Below are 23685 nucleotides of genomic sequence, written 5' to 3'. Positions count from 1 at the left end.
TTAGAGCACACAGGTTTGGGGGCCTTGGCACTTGGCCCTTTTGCAGGTTTGCCCTGTTCCTGGTTTGACAACCAAGGGACTCCTCTTGTGTGGTCAATCTTGGAGACAAATACTTTGAGAGGAGAGACATGAGATAAATATTATGAAGGGCCCTCTGAGACTTAGGCAAGGCCATTTTATCTCGTTAAATGTGCTCGTCCGTGTGCGCACGAACACACACATCCTCTTAAACACCAAGTTAAAAGCTATCTTTGAAAAAGATCTCTTTTCAAACATTTACTTTTGAGCTACATGTTTTCCCATTCCAGCCAATAGAGTTGTGGAGATGTCACCCAGGGCAGGACTGGAAGTCCTTTAGGCCAAACTATTCCAGAAGTTCCTGCTTTTTGCCCAGGTGTCCTGTTCCCAAGGACCCCTCCCTGCAGGTTACACTTTATGGGAATAAAGGGGAAGATCCATTCTGGTTTTGATTTGACAGCAATGAGGTACTATTCGGTTTTATTAGACACAAGGAATTATTGATCCAAGTCAGAAGCAGCACAACTACTGCCATGTTAGAAGGATTAATATGCACCAGCCCCGACTGTGACTTGCCTGGAGGCCCTCGCCTGGCCCACCCCAATCTTCATGCCTTCTGAGAGTCCTTGGGGAAGAGACCTACCACCAAGGTCATCCCTTCCAGCACCTAACTCTTCTGTCTGCTAAAAAAATATCAACCAGATTATTCCTAAAAAGATCATGCTTATCTTTGCCATGTGTCGAAAAAGCCAACCTGGGTCCCAAAGTATCTCAGTCCCATGTTTCCTGGTTGGGAAGCAGAACACAAATCCCAGTAAAGACCTTCTCTCTTCAACTAGTCACCAGAGAAACTGAAAGTAATGAAAAATATGTATACCACCCTTTATGCCACAGGTTTGTAAACTCAAATGTCCACCAGGACCAGGCAGGTGGCATAGATGAGTGAAGTACAGTGGTGGGGTGGATTAGATGGGTGGGAGGAGGGTTCCAGGGCAGGGGGATTACAGCAAACCAGACTTAATGGCATGCCCCATCCTCCACCCAGAAAACCAGCTTTTTTAACAGGCAATCTCTCAAGTTTCAAATACTGGCAACAAATACAAAAGGATTTTAAACACAGCAGAGACTGTGCCTTGTAACTTCTGCCTTATATAATTTCCTACCTTAATAAAAGCTCCCTCCCCCCACCAAATAAGAAGACTCCAACCCAATTATTACAAAGAAATTAACAGAGAAATAGAAAAATATAGCAGCTTCAAAAATACCAGTTTCCCCATTTTAAAACAAAATCAGTGGTAATTCTTTGAGTTCATTCATGTGTAGGAGGTCAGCCAGGTCTACCTATTGGTAAGACAGCCTTGCATTATTAGAATGACACCTGCTACTAACCAACCCCAAATAAGATGTCACCCTGCCTGCCTTCACACTATCCCCACCAGGCAGAGAAAGGATAGAACCCGGCTGCATATTATGAAGAATAAATTGAAGCACAGAGCCAGGAGGGACCCTCCTTGATATCACATGGCCCCTCAGCCACAGGTTTCCAATTCCACATTTTGGTATCAGAGATGAAAGCCAACATAACTACTAGAAGGTATGCAGCACCTTATAGAATCCTGGGTAGATAGTAGCCCAACTGCATGTCTGCTGAGCAAATCATGCACGAATGAATGAATCTAGCTACTTCCCTTAGACAGTGCTTCCTACCAAGGAAAATCAGGAGCTGCTCTTGCCATTCCAAAGACCGCATTTCTCCAGGGGCAGGAGAGGAAGGCAAGGGAGGTAATGCAGAGTTCCTTCTATAAGTGAACAGATGGCTTTCCTGGTTTTTAAGGGAATATCATCGACCCTGTCTGACTCATAAACAGAGAAAAAAGGATTCAGGAACTTGGCACTTCTAGGTTGGGTCTGCTTTGACCTTGGACAAGGGCCTGAGATTGAGATAAAGGCCCACATCCTTATAATCCATACCCCTACCTTTCTTGTTTGGTGCCGGAGGCAGTTCCCAGGATCCTTATTCTCAAAGGATTTGGCACAGAAAGTCAATGTCAACATGAGAAAGAAAGAGGCCATGCAGAGCATGTGGATGTCTTGGCTTTGACCCAATAGGTCCCCAGGGCAGCAGTGCAGTCTTTTATTCCAGCTTGCTCTGGCAGCCAAGATCTCAGGAAGCCCAACCCTCTCTGCTGGGGTGGGGGATGGGGACTTCCTAGAATTTCAGAGAGAAGAGATTGGCTCATCCAGAGTTTCTCAAAGGTGCCATGATGAGCAATTTGGGTGGAATAAGTCTTTGCTGTTGGAGTCTGTCCTGTACGTTGTGAGAAGCTCACTAAGTTCCAGGGGCACCTCACAGTCACAGTAACCCTCCTCCCAATACACACACACACACACACACACACACACACACACACACTTATACTTTCAAACTCACACATGCATACACAAGCTTCCAGTGCTACCTGGAGCGGCAGTCTGGCCCTGGGTTGAGAGAGAGCCCCTGGGCTCATAGTCCCTCAAGTGTATGAAACAGAAGCCCCAAAGGTTCAATGACAGGTCTAAGCTCCCCACCCTTTCCTGATCTGATGACAGCTGATCCAGAGTTCTTTCCAGTTGCACTTGAAATGATGGATGCTCATGCCAACACACCATGGGCTGCCACAGCACCACAAAACCTCAAAGTAGACAGCCATCTGTCCCAATGGTGTAGAAAGACCGAGGTCCAGAAAGACCAAATAACCTCACTGTGATCAGAAAGTGAGCAAATTTGAGGTGGGGGGCAGGTTCCAGGAAAATAAGTTTCCCTAGCTGGTTCAATGCAGCAGCCCCTGACAGGTGGGGCCTCTGTGTAGTTACAACATTCCAAGGTCAACATAGAGGCAAGGGAACTCGGTGAGAAAGAGCCAGTCCCCAGTGTGCAGGTTAGAGTGCGGGTAGCCCAGGAGCCCAGCCTTCATCTCGGGTCTCCAGTGGGCTCAGCAGGAGTATGGACAAGTCCATCACAGGCTCTCGACCCCTTCCCGGGGTCCTCACAGTCTCCGTTGGGACATATAGCTGTCAGTGACAGCTCCTCCTCAGGATCCTGGAGGTGATCTGAAACACAAGGGAAGGAATCGCTCAATCAGAAGTCAAGTTCATGAGGGAGTAAGCTAGGAATGAAAGGGAGGAAGTTGGCCCCAGTCAATATCTACTGAAAAACCACAGTAAAATACAAATCAAAAACCTTAAAAATGTACATACCCTTTGACCCACCAATTCCACTTCTAGGATTTTATCCTAAGGAAATAATTAGGAATAATTAGTGGAACTGCTACAGCCACCTGGCTTCCAGCCCAGATGAAACGACACTAAGGGTGGCCCAGCAGAGAGAACCTGGGTCCCCGATGGGGTCACTGGGCTCCTGAATCAATCAGCTCTGAAGCTGACTCTTCCTCTAGACTATCTTTTAGGTGAGATACTGAATGCTTTTGCCTCTATGCCAGCTGGAGTCATGGTTTCTCCACCTGCAGCTAGAAGCATCCTAACCAATTTAGTGTCCAATGAAGGGACTGAATGACTCACCCACATGGTGGGAGTCAAGCATTAAAAATGATGCATAATCCCTGCTCAGTGGAGAGTCAGCTTCTCCCTCTCCTTCTGCCCCCAGCCTCTACTCATTCACACTCTCTCTCTCAAATAAATAAAATATATTTTTTTAAAAAGACACACAAAATTCTGTAGGACTAAACACACACACACACACACAAATTCAAGTAAAACTGGGGGAATCTTAACAAGATCTGTGGGTTGTTTCAATGTCAATATCCCAGTTGTGATATTATCCTACAGTTTTGCAAGATGCTACTATTGGAGGAAACTGGGGCAAATGTACACAGGATCTCTTGGTATGATTTCCTACAACTGCATGCAAATCTACAATTACCTACCATTCCCCCCAAAGAGTAAAGATGTTATTGGTATGTAATTACTGCCGTGGAGTATTGCACACTCACAATGTTATGTGAAGGAAGTAGATTCCAAAACAGTATATATAAAAAAAGAAGAAAAAAAACAACAGTATATATAAATGTCTGTACGTATGATCCTATTATTTATTATATGTTATGGATACATATGCATAGTCCATGAATGCAATTTTAATACATTCACTTCTACTGGAGAGTAAATAATTTGTTACATGCTACAGGGGCACCTAGCTGTATTGGTCCAAAGAGCATACAACTCTTGATCTCAGGGTTGGGAGTTTGAGTCCCACCTGGGGACTCAAAGTAGAGATTACTTAAATAAATAAAACCTTTGAAAAATTGGGTATATACTACAGAGAGGGAAGTTATCCAAGATTTATGCAAAATTTTTTATGATTCTGGGGAGTCTGGGTGGCTCAGCTGTTAGGCGGCTGCCTTCAGCTCAGTTCTTGGGGTTCTGGGATGGAGCCCTACCTCAGGCTCCCAGCTCAGTAGAGCCTACTTCTCCCTCTCCTTCTGCCACTCCCCCTGCTTGTGCCTGCTCTCTCTCTCTGTCTCTCTCTGTGTGGAATAAATAAATACAATCTTTTTTAAAAATTGTTTAAGATTCCTTTACTTTATTATTTTTTCCCTTCGGTTTCCAGAAATATCCAAAATGATGATGGAGAGATTGAAGTTAACATTTTTGCAATTGAATGTTTTAAATATCTGACACATTTCACAGATGACTCATGCATTATATAGAAGTGTATTTATTTATTTATTAAAGATTCTTATTTATTTATTTATGAGAGACAGAGATAGAGGCAGAGACATAGGCAGAGAGGGAGAAGCAGGCTTCCTGCAAGGAACCCAATGTAAGACTCGATCCCAGGACCCTGGCATCACAACCTGAGTCAACGGCAGATGCTCAACTGCTGAGCCACCCAGGTGCCCCTAGAAGTGTATTTATTACAATTTAAGTAGCACAAGGAGCTACATGGACAGAGGGACAGAATGATCTGTGCCAAAATACATATGATAGTTTTTTGAGTGACGGAATTAAGCAAATGATTTTTTTTTTTAATTTTTATTTATGATAGTCACACAAAGAGAGAGAGAGAGGCAGAGACATAGGCAGAGGGAGAAGCAGGCTCCATGCACCGGGAGCCCGACATGGGATTCGATCCCGGGTCTCCAGGATCGTGCCCTGGGCCAAAGGCAGGCGCTAAACCACTGCACCACCCAGGGATCCCTAAGCAAATGATTTTAATATTTGTTCTCCTTTTTCAAATTTCTTGAGCTTTCACCTGTGATAGGCTGAATTCTAAGATGACCCCTAAGATTTCCACCCCTTGGCGTGCTCATCCTGTATAATCGCCTCCTTTCAGTGTGGATGGGACCTGTGAATATGATGGGATAGTCACTCCCTTGATTCGGGTACCATATATGACAAAAGTGAGTCACTCCTGTGGCTGACACTGTAGGTGACCACCAAGTCTCCCGCTAATTGAAGAAGCCGTTGCTGTGTTGAGAGCCATGCGGAGGGCTGGCCATGAGAGCGGGCACAGGCCCAGCTGACAGCCACCGGGAAGGCAGCGAAGAAGCGGACTCTGCCCACAGCCACGTGAGCCTGCAGGACTCGCTCCAGGAAGGAATGAGGCCTTGGGAGCCCCCGAACAGAAGGCCCGGCTAAGCCCTGCCCGGACTCCTGACCCACGGAAATCCAGAGGAATTAACGGGTGTTGTTTTAAGCCACTGAGTTTGTAGTAACGTGTTCTGTGCCGAGGGAAGGCTGACACCTCGCCTAATGATTTTTGTAAACATAAGGGACACAATAAAGGTTTGTTTTAAAACACTGCCCGTTGTTTCTGTGACAGAGCTGTACTGTTCCGTACACTTTGGGGGTGTGGGCCACACACGTTTAGCGGGTTACAACTTACTCCCCCAGGGATCCCTATCTCTGTCACAACAGCTTCAATGCCTACTGGGTGCTCCTGTGGACTTCGAACAACTGTCTTTCCCCTGCTTCTCCCTTTAGTAGCCTGACGATCCTCCCCTAAAAATGGTTTCCGGCTAAGTTCCTGCCTCTCTGTTTCCAGACTGCCAGCGTTGGGTCCAGGCTGCCTGCTGTTCCTCCTGGGACTACACAGTGCCCTCCTCACCGGCTCTGCCTCTTGTCTCTCCCTGCCTTGTCACCTCTCCAAAATGCTCCCAATCTGGTCACCCCTGCTCAGAAATGGCCAACAGCTCACTATTCTGGAAAGACTTGGATCCAGGGTCCTGGTTTGGTCCCAACTCTCCTCAGCCCTACCAGTCTCCTGTACCTCAACCCCAGCACTCCCAACAGGGGCTCCTTCTCTGAGTGTGACATCATGCCACTGCCAAGCCTTCGTTCATACCACTTCCTCTCCAAGTCTTCCCATTTTCCAGCCCCTAGCTCCAATGTCACTTGTCCCTGATACTCCCTGGATCCTCACAAGAGGATGGAATGAGTCTGGCGCCAAGCACCCCACCGTGCTTGGGGCATGCATGGGGCGGACACCTGCATTCCAGACCTACCCACACCAGCTGCCTTCATTGGTGAGAGACACATGGGGCTAGAGCCCTGCTGGGGGGCTGTGTGCCCTTTGCCTGGTACAAGAGCACCTCACATCACTCACCTCCACACCCTGTACACGATAAGTGTTCCACCTTGGATATTGGTCAACTCTATCTCTTAGATCCCTGTGTACACATGACCATTCCCAGAATCCCAAGCACCTAGTCCCAAGGGTCCAGTAAGCCAGGAAGGCAGCACACTCACCCTGAGCTGGGTCACTAGGGGAGCTGGCATCTGGATCCTTCCCCCGGCTCCAGGGACCCCAGGAAAAGCATGCCAGCAGTGCTGGGAGGCCCGGTCTCTCCCCGGGTCCTGCTGCTAGAAAGAACACAAAGTCCCAGACGCAGCAGGTGAGCATGTTTGACAGGACTGGGAGATTTTCTGTTCAGCAATCCAAGAGCTTCAATTATCAACTGCCCTAGTTTCAACTGTCTGGGTCAAAAAACAAAGATTCTGATTTGTGAAGGGGGTGGAGTTTTTGTATTTCCAAAATTGACCCCCGCCCTGAAAAAAGATTGCTATACTTTATCCTCACAAAACCCTATGATATACGTACCATGTTGGGGAAGCTGTAGTGACAAAAATGACAGGAAACCAGTAATAATTACACAGGACCAAAGATTATACTCAAAGAGCAGAAATTTCCCCAAGTTTTAGTTCAAACTGTTTCTCAATGGGAACAGATTTAATCTTTCTGATAATTACTATAAAACAATCACATGTTCAGTCTAGTTTCCTTATTATAGTACCACTCAGCATCTGAGAGCCCCAACTCTGGAATAAGGCCAACTGGAACACAAAATGTCCTGTTCATAAATCCTCACTCAGGACCTATTTACTCTTTCTTTGCACCCACTCCTAATAAAACTGGATCCTTTGTTGGATTAGGATTAGGATCCTCAACCGGATTAAGCACATAAACTAGGTAAAAGGTCACTGCCAAGGATCGGCAACCTAAAAGAACAGCCAGCAGGCAGTGAGGAAAGAGATTGGAAAACTTTAAAAAGCCAGATGCAGTTGCTAGCAAAACCTTAGCAACATGAATCCATGGCGCTGTCCACTCTGCAAAAGTCCCGAGGAAACCAGTGGACAGTGAGTTATGATTACACTCATGACTTTTGGTCATTAATGGAAGGTTTCACGTTGTTAAGGATGTTTTTATAAAAGTAGAAACGAGTTTAAAAAGTAGAGAATGATTCCTCTGCAAAGTGTTAAGATTTCCTAAGTGTTAGTATTTAAAAGGAGGCAAGGAGGGGAGCCCTGGGTGGTTCAGTGGTTTGGCGCCTGCCTTCAGCCTGGGGCATGATCCTGGAGTCCCAGGATCGAGTCCCGCATCGGGCTCCCTGCGTGGAGCCTGCTTCTCCCTCTGCCTGTGTCTCTGCTTCTCTCTCTCTGTGTCTCTCATGAATGAATAGATAGAAATCTTTTAAAAATAAAAATATAAAAGGAGGCAAGGATTCTGCATGCAGGGCAAGGTGTTGGGAAATGGGTATAATGATTAAACACACAAAAGGGAAGTGACAAAACCAGGTGGTTAAGAGTTCTGGGATTTCCCTCGCAAATTTACAAGTGGGAGTGGGGAGGGCCAGGGAAGACTTCCTGGAGGAGGAAGTTCAGTCCCAAATCTCTTGATGGGATTGGTCAGGTGAAGAGGGAGAAGCAGGTTGTTATTCAAGGCAACTGCAAGGTGTACAAGGAGGCTAGGGCACACTTGGCTCTGGGGAATTAAAAGTTGTTCCTAGAGGAACGCCTAGGTGGCTCAGCGGTTGAGCAGCTGCTTTTGGCTCAGGGCGTGATCCCAGATTTCGGGGATTGAGTCCCACATGGGGCTCCTTGCATGGAGCCTGCTTATCCTCCCTCTGCCTGCGTCTCTGCCTCTTTCTGTGTCTCTCATAAATAAATAAGTAAATAAATAAATAAAGAAAATCTTAAAAAAAAAAAATGTTCCTAGAGAATGGGAGAGGACTAAGAGACTAAGAACTCAATCTTCTAGGTTCCAGCTCATTAGGAGCAGAAAATCTGGTTGTATTAAAGTCCCTCCTTTCCCTCATAGGGCGGGGTCAGTGAAAGGGCTGGCAACAATCACAATAACAATCCACCTCAGGACATGCCCTATGTCTTTCAGGATACTGGTTATAGAGTTTCAAGTTTAGCTCCTACCACAGACTCAACAGAAAGTTGTAGGCATGGGGCGGGGTTGGGGGGTCGTGCATAGGTTGGGGCAAGCTCTAGGGCTGAGATGCATGGTCTTCACCCAGGCAGGCCAAGCTAGCTGGTAGCTCTGGAACGTTTGTGACATCAGAGGTACCAAGTCTCCTTGCTGGAAAAGGCCCCCTGAAAGCCTCGGCATCTCTCAGTTTCTGGTTAACACACCAATGCTCAGAGGAGCAGAACACAGTCTCTGCCTTCCTTAACTCTTTAGCTGTTAGAAGGGGAGGCTGGAGAGCTTGGGCGGAGGGCAGCAGGTGCTGGGAAGGTGGGGTCGGGAAGACATCTGGGAGAGCAACAACAATCCTGCTCCTCTCAGCTTTGCCAGATCCAGCTGTACTCAATGTCAGTATTTTAATCCTAAAATCCGGAAAGGCTCTTGTGAAACCTTCTGCACCAGGGTGGAAGAGTTCTGACACTTCTGCTGATGACAGCCCCTCACTCTCCTCTTCCACGCTTCAGAAGGTGGAGAGCAGCAGTGGGTGCACGACCAGAGTGGGTGGCCAAGAAGGATTCTGGGCCTTCAGTCGCCCACACCCTTTCCCCACACCTCCAAGTCCTGGCATCTATTCCTTATCTTCTCCCTCTGACCCTGTGTGGTGCTTCCACGCTGAGCCTCCAGCGCCGCATCCCTGGCTGCACAGCGTCTAGCAGCTCCAGGCACCGCCAAACCCCTGGTCCCTGTTCTGTTCCCCTTCCCACCTTGGAACTCGGACCTCCAGAGGCTTTCTCACCTGCTCTGCCTCCCTCCAGCTCCCAGCACGGTCCCACCCTCTCTCCATCAACTTTCCTGCCCTGAGCTGGTCGGCTCGGCTTTCCCAAGCCCCTGCGTCTCTGAGGCTCTCTGGATCCTTCCGGAACAGAGCGGACCCCGTGCCCAGGCCCCGCTCGGCTCTAGCTGGGAGGCCGCGTGTGAGGCACCTCCCCTCCCGGGGCCTCAGTTTCCCGTGGTGCACGAGGAGGGAAGCTGGCCTAAGGAGTTCCAGCCTGGGGGGCCTCCCCCAGCCGCCGCCCGCCCGCGCCCTCGGGGCCCCGGGGTCTCACCTGGTCGCGCGGGCCCGGCGGCTTGCAGCGCCCTGCAGGCGGCCGCCTGGACGGCCAGGCTGGAGGCCGGGTGGCCGGGGCAGTAGGCGGCCGCCTGCACGGGGCCCCCCGCCTGGCGGCCGAACACCGCGCGCAGCAGCGCCTCCAGGAGCCGCAAGCCGGGCGCCGCCGCGTCCTCCGGGCCGGCCTCGGCCACCAGCACCCCGACCAGCGCCGCGCCCGCCCGCCGGCGGCCGCGCACGTCCCGCAGCATCTCCCGCAGGCGGCGCCGCGGCTCCCGGGCGGTCAGCGAGGACGCGCGGCACAGCACGAAGACGAGCGGCGAGCGGATGGCGCGCGCCCCCGCCGTCCCGGGCGCCCCCTGCGCCCCCCGCGCCCCCGGCGCCCCCGGCGCCCCGGCCCCCGCGCCGCCCGGCTTGCCCGCGGCTGGCTCGGGCGGGAACACGGCCCGGGCGAAGTCCCGCAGCAGCGCGCGGCTCTGCTCGCGCTCCCACAGCTCGCCCACCAGCAGCACCTGCCCGCGGCCGCCCGCCGCCTCCACCAGCGCCTGGAAGGGCGGCCCGGCCGGGAGCGCGGGCCGCGCCGCCAGCTCCTCCAGCTCGCGCTCCATGCTCGCCGCCGCCCGCCCTCCGCGGCCGCCCGGGCCCTGCGGCGCCAGCAGCGCGCCTCTCGGGGCGCCGGCGCCGGGCCCGGAGGACACGCCCCCGAGGGCCCAGCCCCGCCCGCCCCCCGGCCCGCGGGCCGCGCGGGGGCCTGGGGGCGGCTGCTCCCGCGGCCCGTGTGGCCGCCGCGGGGCGCCGAGCCGTCCCTCCGGTCGTCGGTCTGTGCGTCCGTCCGCGCACCGGTTCATCCATACATTTAACGAACACTTCCTGAGCACCCACTAGGTGCAGGGCCGCCAAAGGTGAAGGAGGACAGAAAATTATCGTGGGAACAAAGACGCCTTCACGAGTTAGATCGGTTGGACACGCGGAGCAGACACTGCCGTGAATCCGTGTAGTTTGGGCACTGGAGCTTCTGCAGCTGTGCCGCTTTGGCGTGTTGGTGGGGGCCCCAGGAAAGGGAGTGCGGGGAGGGGGGAGGGTGGTGAGAAAAGAGGGGAAGCAGGGAGGTCTTCTCTCCTGTCACTGACTTCACCTCTTGGGCCTTAAGCATTTAGCAAAAGCTAATCGAGGGCTCCTTACTTCAACAAATACTTACTACCCACAGGGCGCTGTGGGGTGAAAACCAGGAGGACAGTATCACTTCCTGTAGAGCAGAAAGCTCAGGAAGGCAGATGGGGGCGCTGATGGTACCGGGACCTGGGGGGCGGGGGTCTGTAGAGGGTGACAAGAGGATGTCAGTAGGCCAGGTTAGAAGCAGAGATGAAGTTCTGTTAATTCCAAGGATCTAGGTCAGCTTTGTCCAATGCAACATTCTTTGATGATGACACGTTATATGTTATCTATACTGTCCAATGCAGTAGCCAGGAGCTCCCTCTGGCTATTATTACTTGAAATCTGGTTAGTGCAACTGAGAAGCTAAATTTTACGTTTGATTTAATTTTAATTAAGTGTAAATAGCTGCATGCAGTTCGTGGCTGCAGCACTGAACAGTGCTGGTCAAAGCTCTTTACTTGTGCCCTGTTACACTGGATAGACCAATGACCCCTTTGGGTCAAGAGCATGTTCATGCTCAGCTCTCTCCTCCATATCACCCCCAATCTGCTCTTCAGTTACCCTATTTCCTTTCCTCTATAATTATGCTGAAATATCTCCTCCTGGAGAATTTGTATGTCTATTCAATAAAACACACCTTTTTTTGAGCACTAACTGTGTGCAAACAGTGGGGATTTAAAGATATACAGGCAGCCCTGCTTTAAGCCTAATTATCCAGCAGTTGTTTTAGCCAATGTTTGGAGTGAAGACACCATATCCTTGTTGCAGGTCTAGTTAATATAAACCTCTTCCCTCTATGTATCGTCTTTGCTCGGGGCAGAGATCCAGGGGCTTGGGTGGGGAAAAACCCAAGATTTGAAGCAAGAAGCCCTGGGCCAGAATCAGGGTGATTCACTCAACCTGTATTTATTTTTTTTAAACTTTTTTTTTAAGATTTTATTTATTTATTCATGAGAGACACAGAGAGAGAGAGAGAGATGCAGAGACACAGGGAGAGGGAGAAGCAGGCTCCACGCAGGGAGCCGGATGTGGGACTTGATCGGGGTCTCCAGGATCAGGCCCTGGGCTGAAGGCGCTAAACCGCTGAGCCACCGCGCTGCCCCCAACCTGTATTTCTTGAGCATCTCTGCTGTGTACTGTGCCCAGTGCTAGGGAGACAGCTGGGAACAGGCCAGATTCCTACCTTCATGGAGGGGCTGGTCTAGTGAGGGCTGGTAGAGAGAGAGAGAAACAAATAAACACATAAACAACAGCTTCAATGGGTGATCAGTGCTATGAGAAAAGTAGTGTAGGCTGACAATCCAGCCTCTAGAGATGCTGGCCTCTTCCTGGGGGTATAATCCTGAAGATGCCACAGAAGCACATCTTTTTTTTTTTTCTTCACAGAAGCACATCTTGATGAGGATTAAGAAAGGAATGTAAAAACCTTGAGAACCTGCACCCCTCCCCCCATTCCTACCTCCTCAGAGGCAGCAGGTGGTTGAGTCATGGAATGTGGGAACCAACAACAGCCCCTTGCACACGAGAGCTGGGTGCTATAGAGGGGAATAGGCTCAGTGAATGTCTTATAACAAACGTGCTTTTTTCTGCCTACATTGGCTTGGATAGATCATTGCCTAGTCCCAGCCCCAGCCTTATCACCATCACTGCCACGGTGCTCCGAGGCAGGAAAGAGTTGCGCTAGCCAGGAATGGTAACATCAGCCTGGGGTTAGAAGCTTAGAACAACCAGACCTGGCAGCCCCAAGCAGTCCTGGCCCTTCTTCCCCCTGCCTGGGTCAGGACATTCCAACCACATGACCCAGCTCATGAGAAGAGTAGTGGCCAGGGGAGAGTGCCCAGAAGTTTCCTGAGAAAGGTGCCTGGTAAATATTGGGGGGGTCAGAGGCACTTGGGGGGTAGCCAAATTTGCATTGTAATGCCAGAGGCAATTCCCCTGTCCTCACTGCCTCTCCTCCACTTCTTTAAACTCCCCAGGAGGGAGGATACTAGGTAAAATTTAGGCTTAAGCCTCTTTCTAGGTAGCCAAGGTAGCTGATATCCAAGACAATATCGATCATTGGGAAAACTGACCAGACTTTGGAAAGTTTAAGACAAAGCAGATTTACATAATACATGAATTAAGATTCATTTCTGATGCTAATAGCACAGACTCCAAATAATAGCTACTAATAAATAGCAGAGACTCACAAACACAGTGTAAGTTTATTTTAACCTTTTGGAGAAGTGTGGAAGTGGACCGTTCATGGCATGGCCATTAGTGTAGCTTTGTATCACTAGTTCTTTGAGGACTCAGGTTTCTTTCTTTTTTTTTTTTTTTTTAAGACTTTATTTATTCATGAGAGGTACAGAAGGAGAGGCAGAGACATAGGCAGAGGGAGAAGCAGGCTCTCTGTGGGGAGCCTGATGCGGGACTCCATCCCAGAACCGCGGGATCACGACCTGAGCCAAAGGCAGACGCTCGACCACTGAGCCACCTAGGCACCCTGAGGACTCTAGTTTCAATCCAGTCATGCCCCCCCACCCCAATTCATCTTCATAATCCAAACTGGCTATGAAAGCACCAGCCATCACATCTGTATTCCAGGCATCTAGATAGCAAAAGGTTGAGGAATGAACAAAAATCAGATTGACTTCAGATTTCTTAACAGCAATGCTGGATTTAAGATGATAGTTGCATAATATTTTTCGAGTATTACAGAGAAAGAACTTTGAACCTAGATTTTGATTTCTGGCTGATTTATCAGGTATTTAAAGGATCAGGTTTCTCACATAGAGCCCGTCTTTGAAAACACCATTAGAGGAAACACTCCAACAAGAAAAGAAATAAATACAGGTGTGCTCAACAATAGTAGGAGAGATTCAATCACTTGTTTAAATCATTTTTGTCTAAGTAAATGGTGCCTTGCGATGCCAGCAATACACAGCCCGGGTACATACATATAAGCTGCAGCTGTGACAAAGCCGGTGGGAGTCCTACCAAGTGGATGGAAAGGGCATTGACCCCATCAAGGTCACCTCTCTGAGGACAGAGGGGAAGACACAGCAGCTGTCCAGAGAACTGCTCTTAGTTTTGGACTGTCTTACAAGGCTTGTCTAAAACCAATGTGCGGGCAGCCTGGGTGGCTCAGGGGTTTAGTGCCGCCTTTGGCCCAGGGCGTGATCCTGGAGTCCGAGGATCGAGTCCCACATCAGGTACCCTACATGGAGCCTGCTTCTCCTTCTGCCTGTGTCTCTGCCTCTCTCTGTGTGTGTCTCTCGTAAATAAATAAATAAAATCTTTAAAAAATAAAAATAAAACCAATGTGCTCTGCCTCAAGCTATTGATTCTTGGGCATTAAATTTACAGGTAACAATTCCCAACCTTCCAGAGATGGGATGGAGGATTAATCAGAGAGAGGGTGGATGTTAAACAAAGGTCGGAGTCCAGGGCCGGTGAAGTTGATCTTTACCTGTGTTATTTACATGTCAAAGGTTCAGGTATTAAATTAACAGGAAACTACGAAAACCTTAAAAAAAAAAAAAAAAAAAAGGCGGGAGGCCAAGATCATTTTTCCTCCTCTCTGTCCACACCCTCGAAAATATCATAAAAAAACAGGCTTTTTCTGATTTCTCTGTTTTTCAGTGAAGATGCAAAGTGCAAATGGGGTTTCTGAAACTATTTACTTCCCTGGGGTCCCGCAAACAGAACTTGGTGGGAAGAGTTATGAGAAAGTGATGATTTGAAAAAGGAGTGATCTTGGTCTGGTTTTGGGTGGTACCTCCTTTGTCCTCCTCTCTGTCTCTCTTGCGGTCCTTCCTTCCTCCCTCCCCCCTTCCTCCTCCCTCCCCCATCTCCCCTGCACCTCCCTCCCCTCCTCTTCTCCCTTGTCCTGTCCAATCACTTTTTTTCCCTTCCCCATCCGTCTTTCTTCACATCTTTCCTTGCTCTCCCTTCTCCCCTAAAACAATTGTTTTCAGAGCTATGAGGACGGTGGGACCTGGGGAGAGTGTATGGGCTCCTGAGGAAGCCCAATAGAGAGAGAAAGATCTTACATGTGAGGAAGACCATGAAAAGGGTTAGGAAGTTGGGGGAGTCCCCAGGACCCAGAGGCAGGGGCAGGAGGAGGTTTCGAGACTTGGGTCTGATAGTGGAGCACCACCTGTGCTGTGTCCTGGCTGTGGGATGACCACGAGGGGACCACTGGACCAGGACTTCATTTCCTTGTTGTCAAGGTGGAACATCTTCCTTTCTTCCCTTCTAGGTTCTTTGGCTGGTCTAATAATTAAATTAACATAAGGCAGATTAACAGGAGCAAATGCATTTAATTACATCTATACTGACACCCACAAAGACGTAAGACTCAAAGGCAGTGGGACAATTGAGGCTCACATGCCATCCTGAGCTAAGGAAGGGGGGCACTTGGGTGGCTCAGTGGTTGAGCATCTGCCTTTGGCTTCGGTCATGATCCCGGGGTCCTGGGATCGAGTTCCACATCGGGTTCCCCTTAGGGAGCCTCCTTCTGCCTCTGCCTATGTCTCTGCCTCTCTCTGTGTGTCTCTCATGAATAAATAGATAAAATCTTAAAAGGAAAAAAAAAAAAAAAAGGAATGGACAGGGGCCTGGGGCTCCAGAGGGAGGAGGACAAGTCACAGGAAGATGAGAAGAGCAGATGTTTGGTAATCAGATATTGGTGTGGCCATGCAGGTAAGTCTCTCTGACTGAAAAAAAAAAAAAAAAAAAAAAAATCTCTGGTAACAGCTCTCTCTCTCCCTATCTCAATTCTTCTAGTCCATTAAAGAAGTAAAAAGCTTTTCCTGAGCCTTTTGGGTCTTGATTGCTTTCCCCTCAAATAATCTACATGCCAAAGTGGCACATTTCTGAGTGATGTATTCTGCTGCCTTTCATCGCCCACCGGGCCAGGGCTGGTTCCTGGTACTGGGAATGCAGATCTCCGTGGCAGCTGGTGTTCTTATGAGGGTCAGGCATCTCAGTTTCGTCTGAGCTTTAGGTAAATGAAGGTCTGATGGAGGTCTGTTAAGATGGCCAGGCAGAAAGGCCCTAGCTCTAATCCCTACTATACCCTTGCTGGGCCCAGGATGGGTTCCTGGTGTCAGGAGGAGAGGTGGGCAGGCCCTCCAGGGCACACCTGCACTGGCTGAGGCAGTTGGGCAGGCAGGCAATCCTCCATCTGCAGAAATGTGCACTGAGCCTGTGCTTGAGCATCTGACCCCATCACCCCCCCCCCGCGAGGGGCGCACGTGGGAGACCTGGGAGTAACAGATAAAAGAGCATCCAGGCAAAGGCAGGGACACCAGCCAGCTCTGCCTGGCATCCAGGAGCAGGTGACAAGCTCGCCTGAGCATTGCCAGCATGTCTGAAGCTTCAGCCCAGAGTAGTGTTGGTGAAATGCAGCTTCAGCAGGCAACCCTGGCGAGGCTGTCTGCACCTGCTGCCCTGGCCTTGGCCTCAAGGTGACTTTATGAGGATCTGCTGGCATCTGAGCCTCGGGCCCAGAAGGGAGGGAAACAGCAGCTGACCCAGGCTGCAATGACATAGGGTGACCTCAAATCCACTCAACTTGGTCCTCCTTTAAAATTTCCCTGTCCACGTCAAGTTAGAGTGTGAGCATGAGTCTCCCAAGACCCAGCCTTGCAGGAGAATGGCACTGGCAGAGAGTGGCCAGGAAGTGGTCTCTAAGAGCTGAGTGGGGCCTTTGCCTCTCTGAGGATCCGAATATACCAACTTCACTCAAGGTGACACCTTAATTGTCAGTCCTCTTGAGGTTAGAGTGGATCAGAAGAGGGTTATCACAGGATAACCTTTCCTCAGCCAGGGCTCAGCACGTACACCCCTTGACAGACAATCAAGTAGCACATTGGCTGTGCCCATGGGGTGGACCTGAGGGGCAGTGCTCACCATGGACTCCCTGCCCTGTACCTATATGTCTCGTCTGTATACTCTCTGCCACCCCTTAGTCCCTTAGAGAGGCTGATGAGATACAGAAAGAATGTGTGTTTTGGGGATGCGTGCCGTGGGTGACTTCATGATCATTCTTCAGAGGACGCCCACCTGGTGTAGGACAAAGTAACCATTAAATATTAACCTTATGATAACATTATTTGCTCAAACCAGCTCCTGGCCAGCATGTCTCCTGCCCAGAGAGATTAATGGAAGATTCAGTCAGGATGGGTCTGGTAAGTGCCCCAAAATGCAGGGTTTCGTTGCCAGACCTGTATGTTGAATGTGGCTCACCAGGTCAGAAACTTCTGGGATTACTGGCTTCAAGGCTGCTCAGCTTCCCATTCTCAGGTTGTGCTGGGCAAAGGCAAGGGGGCCTCTAGCAGTAGCCACTAGCCACTGGTGACTATTGAGCACTTGCCATGTGGCTAGTGTGACCGAGGCACTGTATTTAAATTTTTATTTAATTTTAAATAATTCTAAGTTAAATTTAAATAGCCCCAGATAGCTAGTAGCTATCATATTGGGGAGCACAAATCTAGAAGCTATGCTACCGTTCCCTTACAAGGATGATTTCTGTGCCTTCATTGACAATTTTGTTTAGATTTGTTTTCAACTGGACAGTGACAGGACAAGGGTACTGGCTGTGACAGACATTAGTTAGTTCCCTCCTTACTGCCACTCCATGCTCACTGAGCCCTGATTTTTTTCTTCTTTCCTTTTTCTTTCCTTCTTTCCTTTTCTTTCCTTCTTTCCTTTTTCTTCTTTTCCTTTTTCCTTCTTCCTTCCTTCCTTCCTTCCTTCCTTCCTTCCTTCCTTCCTTCCTTCGTCTTTCTTTCTTTCTTTCTTTCTTTCTTTCTTTCTTTCTTTCTTTCTTTCTTTCTTTCTTTCTTTCTTTCTTTCTTTCTTTTTTATAGAGGGCCAGGGGTTGAATCACTAGTAAATTAAGCCACCTATGACACTCCTGCCTCTCTTTGTTGGTGATTGGTTTTGGAGTGGGTACGTGACTCAATTCTAGCCAATCCGACTAGAGGAAGTCCCCTGGAGAGACTTCTGGGAAAGATTTTCTTGCCTGACTAGGGAAGGTGCCTTTTTAGACCATCATCTTCCTTCTTGTTCGGGACAGTGTTGTGTGGATTTGATATTTGGACCTGCAGCAGCTATCTTGCCACGATGAGGGAAAGGCCCAGGAATCAATATCTTTCTACGAATTGTTGATAATATTTGGGGAAACTCAGTGAACCCGTGAACCATGAGAGCATCTGAGGCACCTCACCAAGTCTAAGCACAATGTCATCAATGCAGTGAACCAGCATGATGCCCTGTAGGGCAGCGAGATGGTCAAGGCCCATCCAGCACAAAGTCTAGAAGCAAAATGGAGGAGACTTACTGCTGTTCATTCCCTCCCTATGCTTCTGATCAGAGAGGAGAGTTATGTAGGATGGTAAGAGGTGTCATCCCCCCATACACACACACACACGCACACACATGCACACACACATGCACACACACACGCACACCCCTTCAACTCATTCACAGTGATACTAATAGCTATGTTCCCTTCTGGGCCTTGATTTCCCTTCAAGTTTACTGTTTGTTGGGGAGGGAGACTCCTGGGGCTTCTCCTTTGCCCTTCCCATAATAGCCCTTACTTTTGGATCATAGAACCAATGTGTGGATTCTGCTTAGGTTTAGGATATCTATTCCAAGCTTATACTGAGGCACTGGAGAAGTAACAGGTTCAGGATTCCAGCAGTCCTCCTATGAGCAGGACTCCCACCAAAGCTCCATTTATCACTCAGCCTGGCAGTGTTCTGGTTCCCCTAGGATTACTGTTGGTCTGTGCTGTATTCCAAAACCCCTGAAAGTTCTGGTTCATTCCTTTCCCCAGGGCACAGTTTCCCTGATGTGTGGTCAAATCCCCTGTAGGAAAAGCAGGAGCAAGATAAGCAGAATACATTTTTGATGTTATTTTTTTTTCCCAAGGGGGACCCAGTCTCCATTCAATTCAAGGGGCTGCGAACTGACATATCAGAGAAGCCACCCTGGGACCTTCTGCTGAAATCAGAGACTATTTCAATGGCAGTATCCTCCCCAAAACAGTCTGCCCGGTATGCTGGCTTTGGCATTATTTCTGCTGGCCCCTCAGGATTATGCTGTTAAACTCTTTTTTTTTTTTTTAATTGTTGTGTGTGTTGTTGTTGTTGTTGTTTTTTAATTGAAGGTCCCTTACTGGTCCTGTTTCCATAAGTGCCAAGACCAGGGGAAAAGGGGAGGCAGCGCAAGGAAGGGTCATCTCCACAACATTCCATTTATACACAGAACTAAACAGATAAGCCCAGAGTCACTATTGCAGTTAGAAGTTGGCAGCATAGGAAAAGGGAGGAACAGGTGGGGAACTGGGGTGTCATTAAAAAAATACAGGCTCCCGCCAAACTGGGGTGCCTGGGGGGAACTTGGTCTGCTTCAACCCAAGAGGAATCAGAAGATCAAAAATGGTTTGAGAGGGCAGCCCAGGTGGCTCAGGGGTTTAATGCCGCGTTCAGCCCAGGGCCTGATCCTGGGGACCTGGGATCGAGTCCCACATTGGGCTCCCTGCATGGAGCCTGCTTCTCCCTCTGCCTGTGTCTCTGCCTCTTTCTCTCTCTCCTCTCTGCTGTGTTGCTCATAAATAAATAAAATCTTTTAAAAAAATGGTTTGAGAAAGACAGAACTGTCAGGGATAGAGGGCGGAGGAAGGTCCAGGGGGTGAGGGGGCTGTTTGGCAACTGGGGTGAAGGGATTGCCTTCCCGCTGCTGGGATCCCCCCAGCCCCTCCAGTCTGGCAGGAAGGGGGCAGGCTACAACCCCCATGGACAGGTCTGGGGCTGCCAGATGCTCCAGGCAGGGGGCTGGAGGGGGCTCACAAAGGCTTGCCCTCCAGAGAGATGACAGCACTGCCCCCCAGTTTCTCTGCCAGGGTGCAGCGGTCCTTGACCTCCTCATAACAGTTTGCTTGTAATTAATGCTTGATCCCAGTCAGCTTTTTCTTGATGGCATCCTTGGAGCTGGCATAAATATTTTGCTCTTAAGGGGTGCAGACTTGGGTGCTCAGAAGATAAACACCAGGTCCTCCTTCTTGCTCTCCCTGGTCTCATAGGTTGCGTCATAGAGGGCATAGCGGCAGTCCTTGTCTGGTAGATAGCATCTTGACAAAAGTGGCGTAGGGGTCATTTACAGTCTGGCCCACATCACCTACCAGGATCTCCTTGCCCTCCTCAAGGATGATGTTCTTGTCCTCGCTCAGGCAGAAAAGTACTGCCTTCTTGCGCTTCTTCACCTCTTCTGGTGTTGAAGGCTTATGCACCTTCATGTCATTAAACACTTTGATGACACCGTCAGAAACCGCCACGCCAGAGGCCGTGTTTCCGGAAGCGAAAGGGAGATAGCAAAAAGGGTCAGAAGAGATGAGAGCCACTGCAGGTGCTGCTGGGATCTGACTGAACCCATGCTGTTAAACTCTTAACTCTGCTGCAGCCACTGTATTACCTGGCTGACCACAGGACCTTTGCATCACTCCTTCACAATTCAAAGTCCTTAGCAGGAGTACCTAATTGGCTAAGTTTATGTTACATGACAATGTCCTAGTTATAAAGAAGCTGAATGAGAGAGTAATTGATTCACCTTTGACTTCCACAGAGAGGAATAGAGGCTGGGCTGCCAAAATATTGGTGATTTTTATCTTTGCTCATTGCTTATCTATGTAGTTGGGTCTCTCTCTCTCTCTCTCTCTCTCTCTTTAAAGATTTTATTTATTTATTCATGAGAGGCAGAGACATAGGTGGAGGGAGAAGCAGGCTCCATGCAGGGAGCCCCTGAGACTCCAGGATCATGCCCTGAGTCGAAGGCAGATGCTTAATTGCTAAGCCACCCAGGGGCCCTTCTCTCTTTCTTCTTTATTGAGGTATGGTCGACACATAACATACTAGTTTCAGATATACAACATAATAATTCAACATTTGTATATATTTCAAAATAATAATTCTAGTTAATATCAGTTACCATACATAGTTACAATTATTTTCTACAATGAACATTTATTATATGCATAATTTTAAAAAGGAGTCTGTCATTTTATATATTTTTGACTCAGCCTGTTCCAAAGTTATAATTATTATACATGTTTGGTGGGGGGGAGCCTTAAAAATAGTTCTTGGACCTGAAAAGATCTGGAACACTAGCCTTAGAATTTGAGGTGTTTGTCATTTGTATGTGAGGGTGAAACCAAAGTGGCCCTGCCTGGTCCTACCTAGCCCCCCTCTGTGGGGGGACATCTGGAGATCTCTGTTCAGGCTCCTTGACTTTCAGAAGAGGTTGTTAACTGTGCCCTCAGCTCAGCTGCCTGTTTAAACATGAGGTCTGCTCTTAACTGGCAACACAGAACATTAAGGGTCCTTGTCATATCACAGCCGCAACCTCAAACTCACTCTTGTTTGATACTTAGCAAACATTTGGTTGAATTAAACAACATTTAGGAAGACTTGTCTGAATGGGAGTCACACATTCAGTCATGCGTGAGGGCTCTAGCCCTTGTTAGCATTTATTTGAGATTGAATATTACATCTTGGATGATCACATGCTCTCTGCCCTGAGGTGCCTGGGATTGTTTTGTTTGAACCTACATGGAGTCATGCCGTTGACTTAAAGAAAGGCAGCTGTCGATGCCAACCCTATGGTACTCATTGTTTTATTTATAATAAGGATATTTTTAGGGCCTTGTTCTCTGTATTACAAAGCCCCTCCCCCTTTTTTGAGATTTTATTTATTTGTTCATGAGAGACAGAGAGAGAGAGGCAGAGAGAGAAGCAGATTCCATGCAGGGAGCCCGATGTGGGACTTGATCCCCGGACACCAGGATCACACTCTGGGCCGAAGGCAGGTGCTCAACCACTGAGCTACCCAGGCATTCCTATGAAAGCCCATTGTATGAAAGCATATAGAAGAAATTCCTTTCTGGTCTTGGAATTAAGCACCTGATTTGTTTATATCTAATGAACATTGTGAGTAATATGGCTGGCCTTGTTTCTTTCTTTGAGTGGGCTGCAAGGAAGCTCAGAGTCAAATCGTGGCCCATATCTAGCAAGTGTAGAGGATTTTCATGATAAACATTTTATGTATTAATCTTATCTCTCGCTCCACATTATTTCACCTAATCTAATTTTCCCTTCTTACTAATGACTTAAAATAAAAAAAGATTATTTGAGAGAGAGAGAGAGAGAGAGCGCGCGTGCATATGAATGGAGGGGAGGGGCAAAGAGAGAGGAAGATGTGGGCTCCTCACTCCTCAAGAGCCTGATGAGATGTGGGCTTGGTCCCAAGACCCTGAGATCCTGACCTGGGCTGAAGGCAGATGCTTAATCAACTGAGCCACCCAGCACCCGTTTCCTGTGATTTTTTTTTTTTAAGTATTTTATTGGAACATTTTGTAAGCAAGCTTAAATGTTTTTTTCTTTATTTTTTAGTCAGAGAAAGGTAAAAACAAAGATACATATAAAATATTTATAGTGTTATATTTTCACTTGGATCCTTGTACTGAACTCTGTGATATCCTCTAATCTGGGAAGCTCAGGGATTTTATTGGGTTTGCAGTTTTCATTTCAGTCTTTGAGAATAATCATTTTGTCACCACTCCTGTGATCACTGTGTTGGAAAGAATTTTCATCCTTTTGCATTCTTGCTAAACTCCTCTTCTTCCACCTGATGTTTACTTAATACCTAACACAATTATTATGAACTTCTCTTTATTCTCTGAGTAGTGGAATGGGATTCAGAAGCTCATGTCCTCATTAAGTTTTATAATCCTCTAATAAGAATTCCAAGCATTTTGAGTCTTTAGAATTTTTTTTTTTCTTTTTTCTTTGCTATAGATCTGGGACAAATGAACACCCAAAGTCACTGGTTTGTCTTTCTTTTAAAGTTTTTTATTTTTTTTATTTTTATTTTTTATTTATGATAGTCACACACAGAGAGAGAGAGAGAGGCAGAGACACAGGCAGAGAGAGAAGCAGGCTCCATGCACCGGGAGCCCGACGTGGGACTCGATCCAGGGTCTCCAGGATCGCGCCCTGAGCCAAAGGCAAGCGCCAAACCGCTGCGCCACCCAGGGATCCCTGGTTTGTCTTTCTTGAGGCAAACTTGAGAAGACCAATCTGTAGTCAAGGAAATGCTAACTCTCTCAGCCACCAACGCATATAACAAAAACCTAAAAACAGTATGTTTGCAAGGCACCTGGGTGGCTCAGTCAGTCAAGTGTTTGACTCTTGGTTTCGGTTCAGGTCCTCATGGCCCCACATTGGGCCCCACGTGGAGACTCCTTGAGATTCTCTTTCTTCCTCTCCCTCTGCCCCTCCCCCCTCTAAAAAATAAATAAAAATAAAATAAAATAAAAAAACCCAGTGTGTACAGAGGAATTTATGTATTCATTCTGGGATAATTCTGAGGCAGTGGTTATAATCCTCTATTCAACCCGTTTCTTGTAGGAAAAAAAAAGCAGAAAATCAGGACAATAAAAAGAAAATATTGCCCAGTTTTTTATTATTAGCAACTAGAAGATTAGCTTTCCAAGTTTTAAACAAAGTGCTTGCTTTATTCCATGAATATATATTGAGAGCCTACTATGTGCAAGTCTCTGTGTTATATCCTGGAATATAGCATTGTTTAAAACTAGACACAGTCTCTACTCTGTGCTTCCTATTATATATCTCACAGCCCATAACACATTTATGCAAATGATACC

At 48.2% G+C, this 23685-nt stretch overlaps 1 protein-coding gene, 1 long non-coding RNA gene and 1 pseudogene across 3 annotated transcripts; 1 reads left to right on the top strand and 2 right to left on the bottom strand.

Moving 5' to 3' along the window:
• Positions 1-261: 261 nt before the first annotated feature.
• On the bottom strand, positions 262-10423 carry C25H2orf72 (chromosome 25 C2orf72 homolog). Its single transcript, XM_038574161.1, has 3 exons — positions 9814-10423; positions 6766-6879; positions 262-3108 (listed from the first exon to the last, which is right to left on the bottom strand). Exons 1-3 carry the CDS (start codon positions 10421-10423, stop codon positions 2969-2971), a joined length of 864 nt encoding a protein of 287 aa, XP_038430089.1. The 3' UTR covers positions 262-2968.
• LOC111092446 lies at positions 6752-23226 on the top strand. Of its 2 annotated transcripts, XR_005378797.1 has the most exons (4): positions 6752-6911; positions 17085-17146; positions 18897-19021; positions 22906-23226. It is a non-coding gene; the product is annotated as an uncharacterized LOC111092446 (long non-coding RNA). The 2 variants fall into 2 exon arrangements; XR_005378798.1 differs by lacking the exon at positions 22906-23226 and having other exon boundaries at positions 18897-19091.
• On the bottom strand, positions 19747-20277 carry LOC102151321 (annotated as a pseudogene).
• Positions 23227-23685: the final 459 nt, after the last annotated feature.

Source organism: Canis lupus, chromosome 25 (assembly GCF_011100685.1).
Source record: "Canis lupus familiaris isolate Mischka breed German Shepherd chromosome 25, alternate assembly UU_Cfam_GSD_1.0, whole genome shotgun sequence".
Lineage (NCBI taxonomy): Eukaryota > Metazoa > Chordata > Mammalia > Carnivora > Canidae > Canis > Canis lupus.
The sequence above is the reverse complement of the archived record's forward strand: the minus strand, read 5'-3'. Positions and strand labels throughout refer to the sequence as shown.

Excerpts from the sequence above, each read along its gene's own strand:
- C25H2orf72 (XM_038574161.1), bottom strand. The coding sequence starts at position 10,423 with ATGGAGCGCGAGCTGGAGGAGCTGGCGGCGCGGCCCGCGCTCCCGGCC. Across the intron at positions 6,880-9,813 it reads CGCCGGGCCCGCGCGACCAG|CAGCAGGACCCGGGGAGAGA; the intron begins GTGAGACCCCGG and ends TGTTCTTTCTAG. Across the intron at positions 3,109-6,765 it reads CCCTAGTGACCCAGCTCAGG|ATCACCTCCAGGATCCTGAG; the intron begins GTGAGTGTGCTG and ends CTTGTGTTTCAG.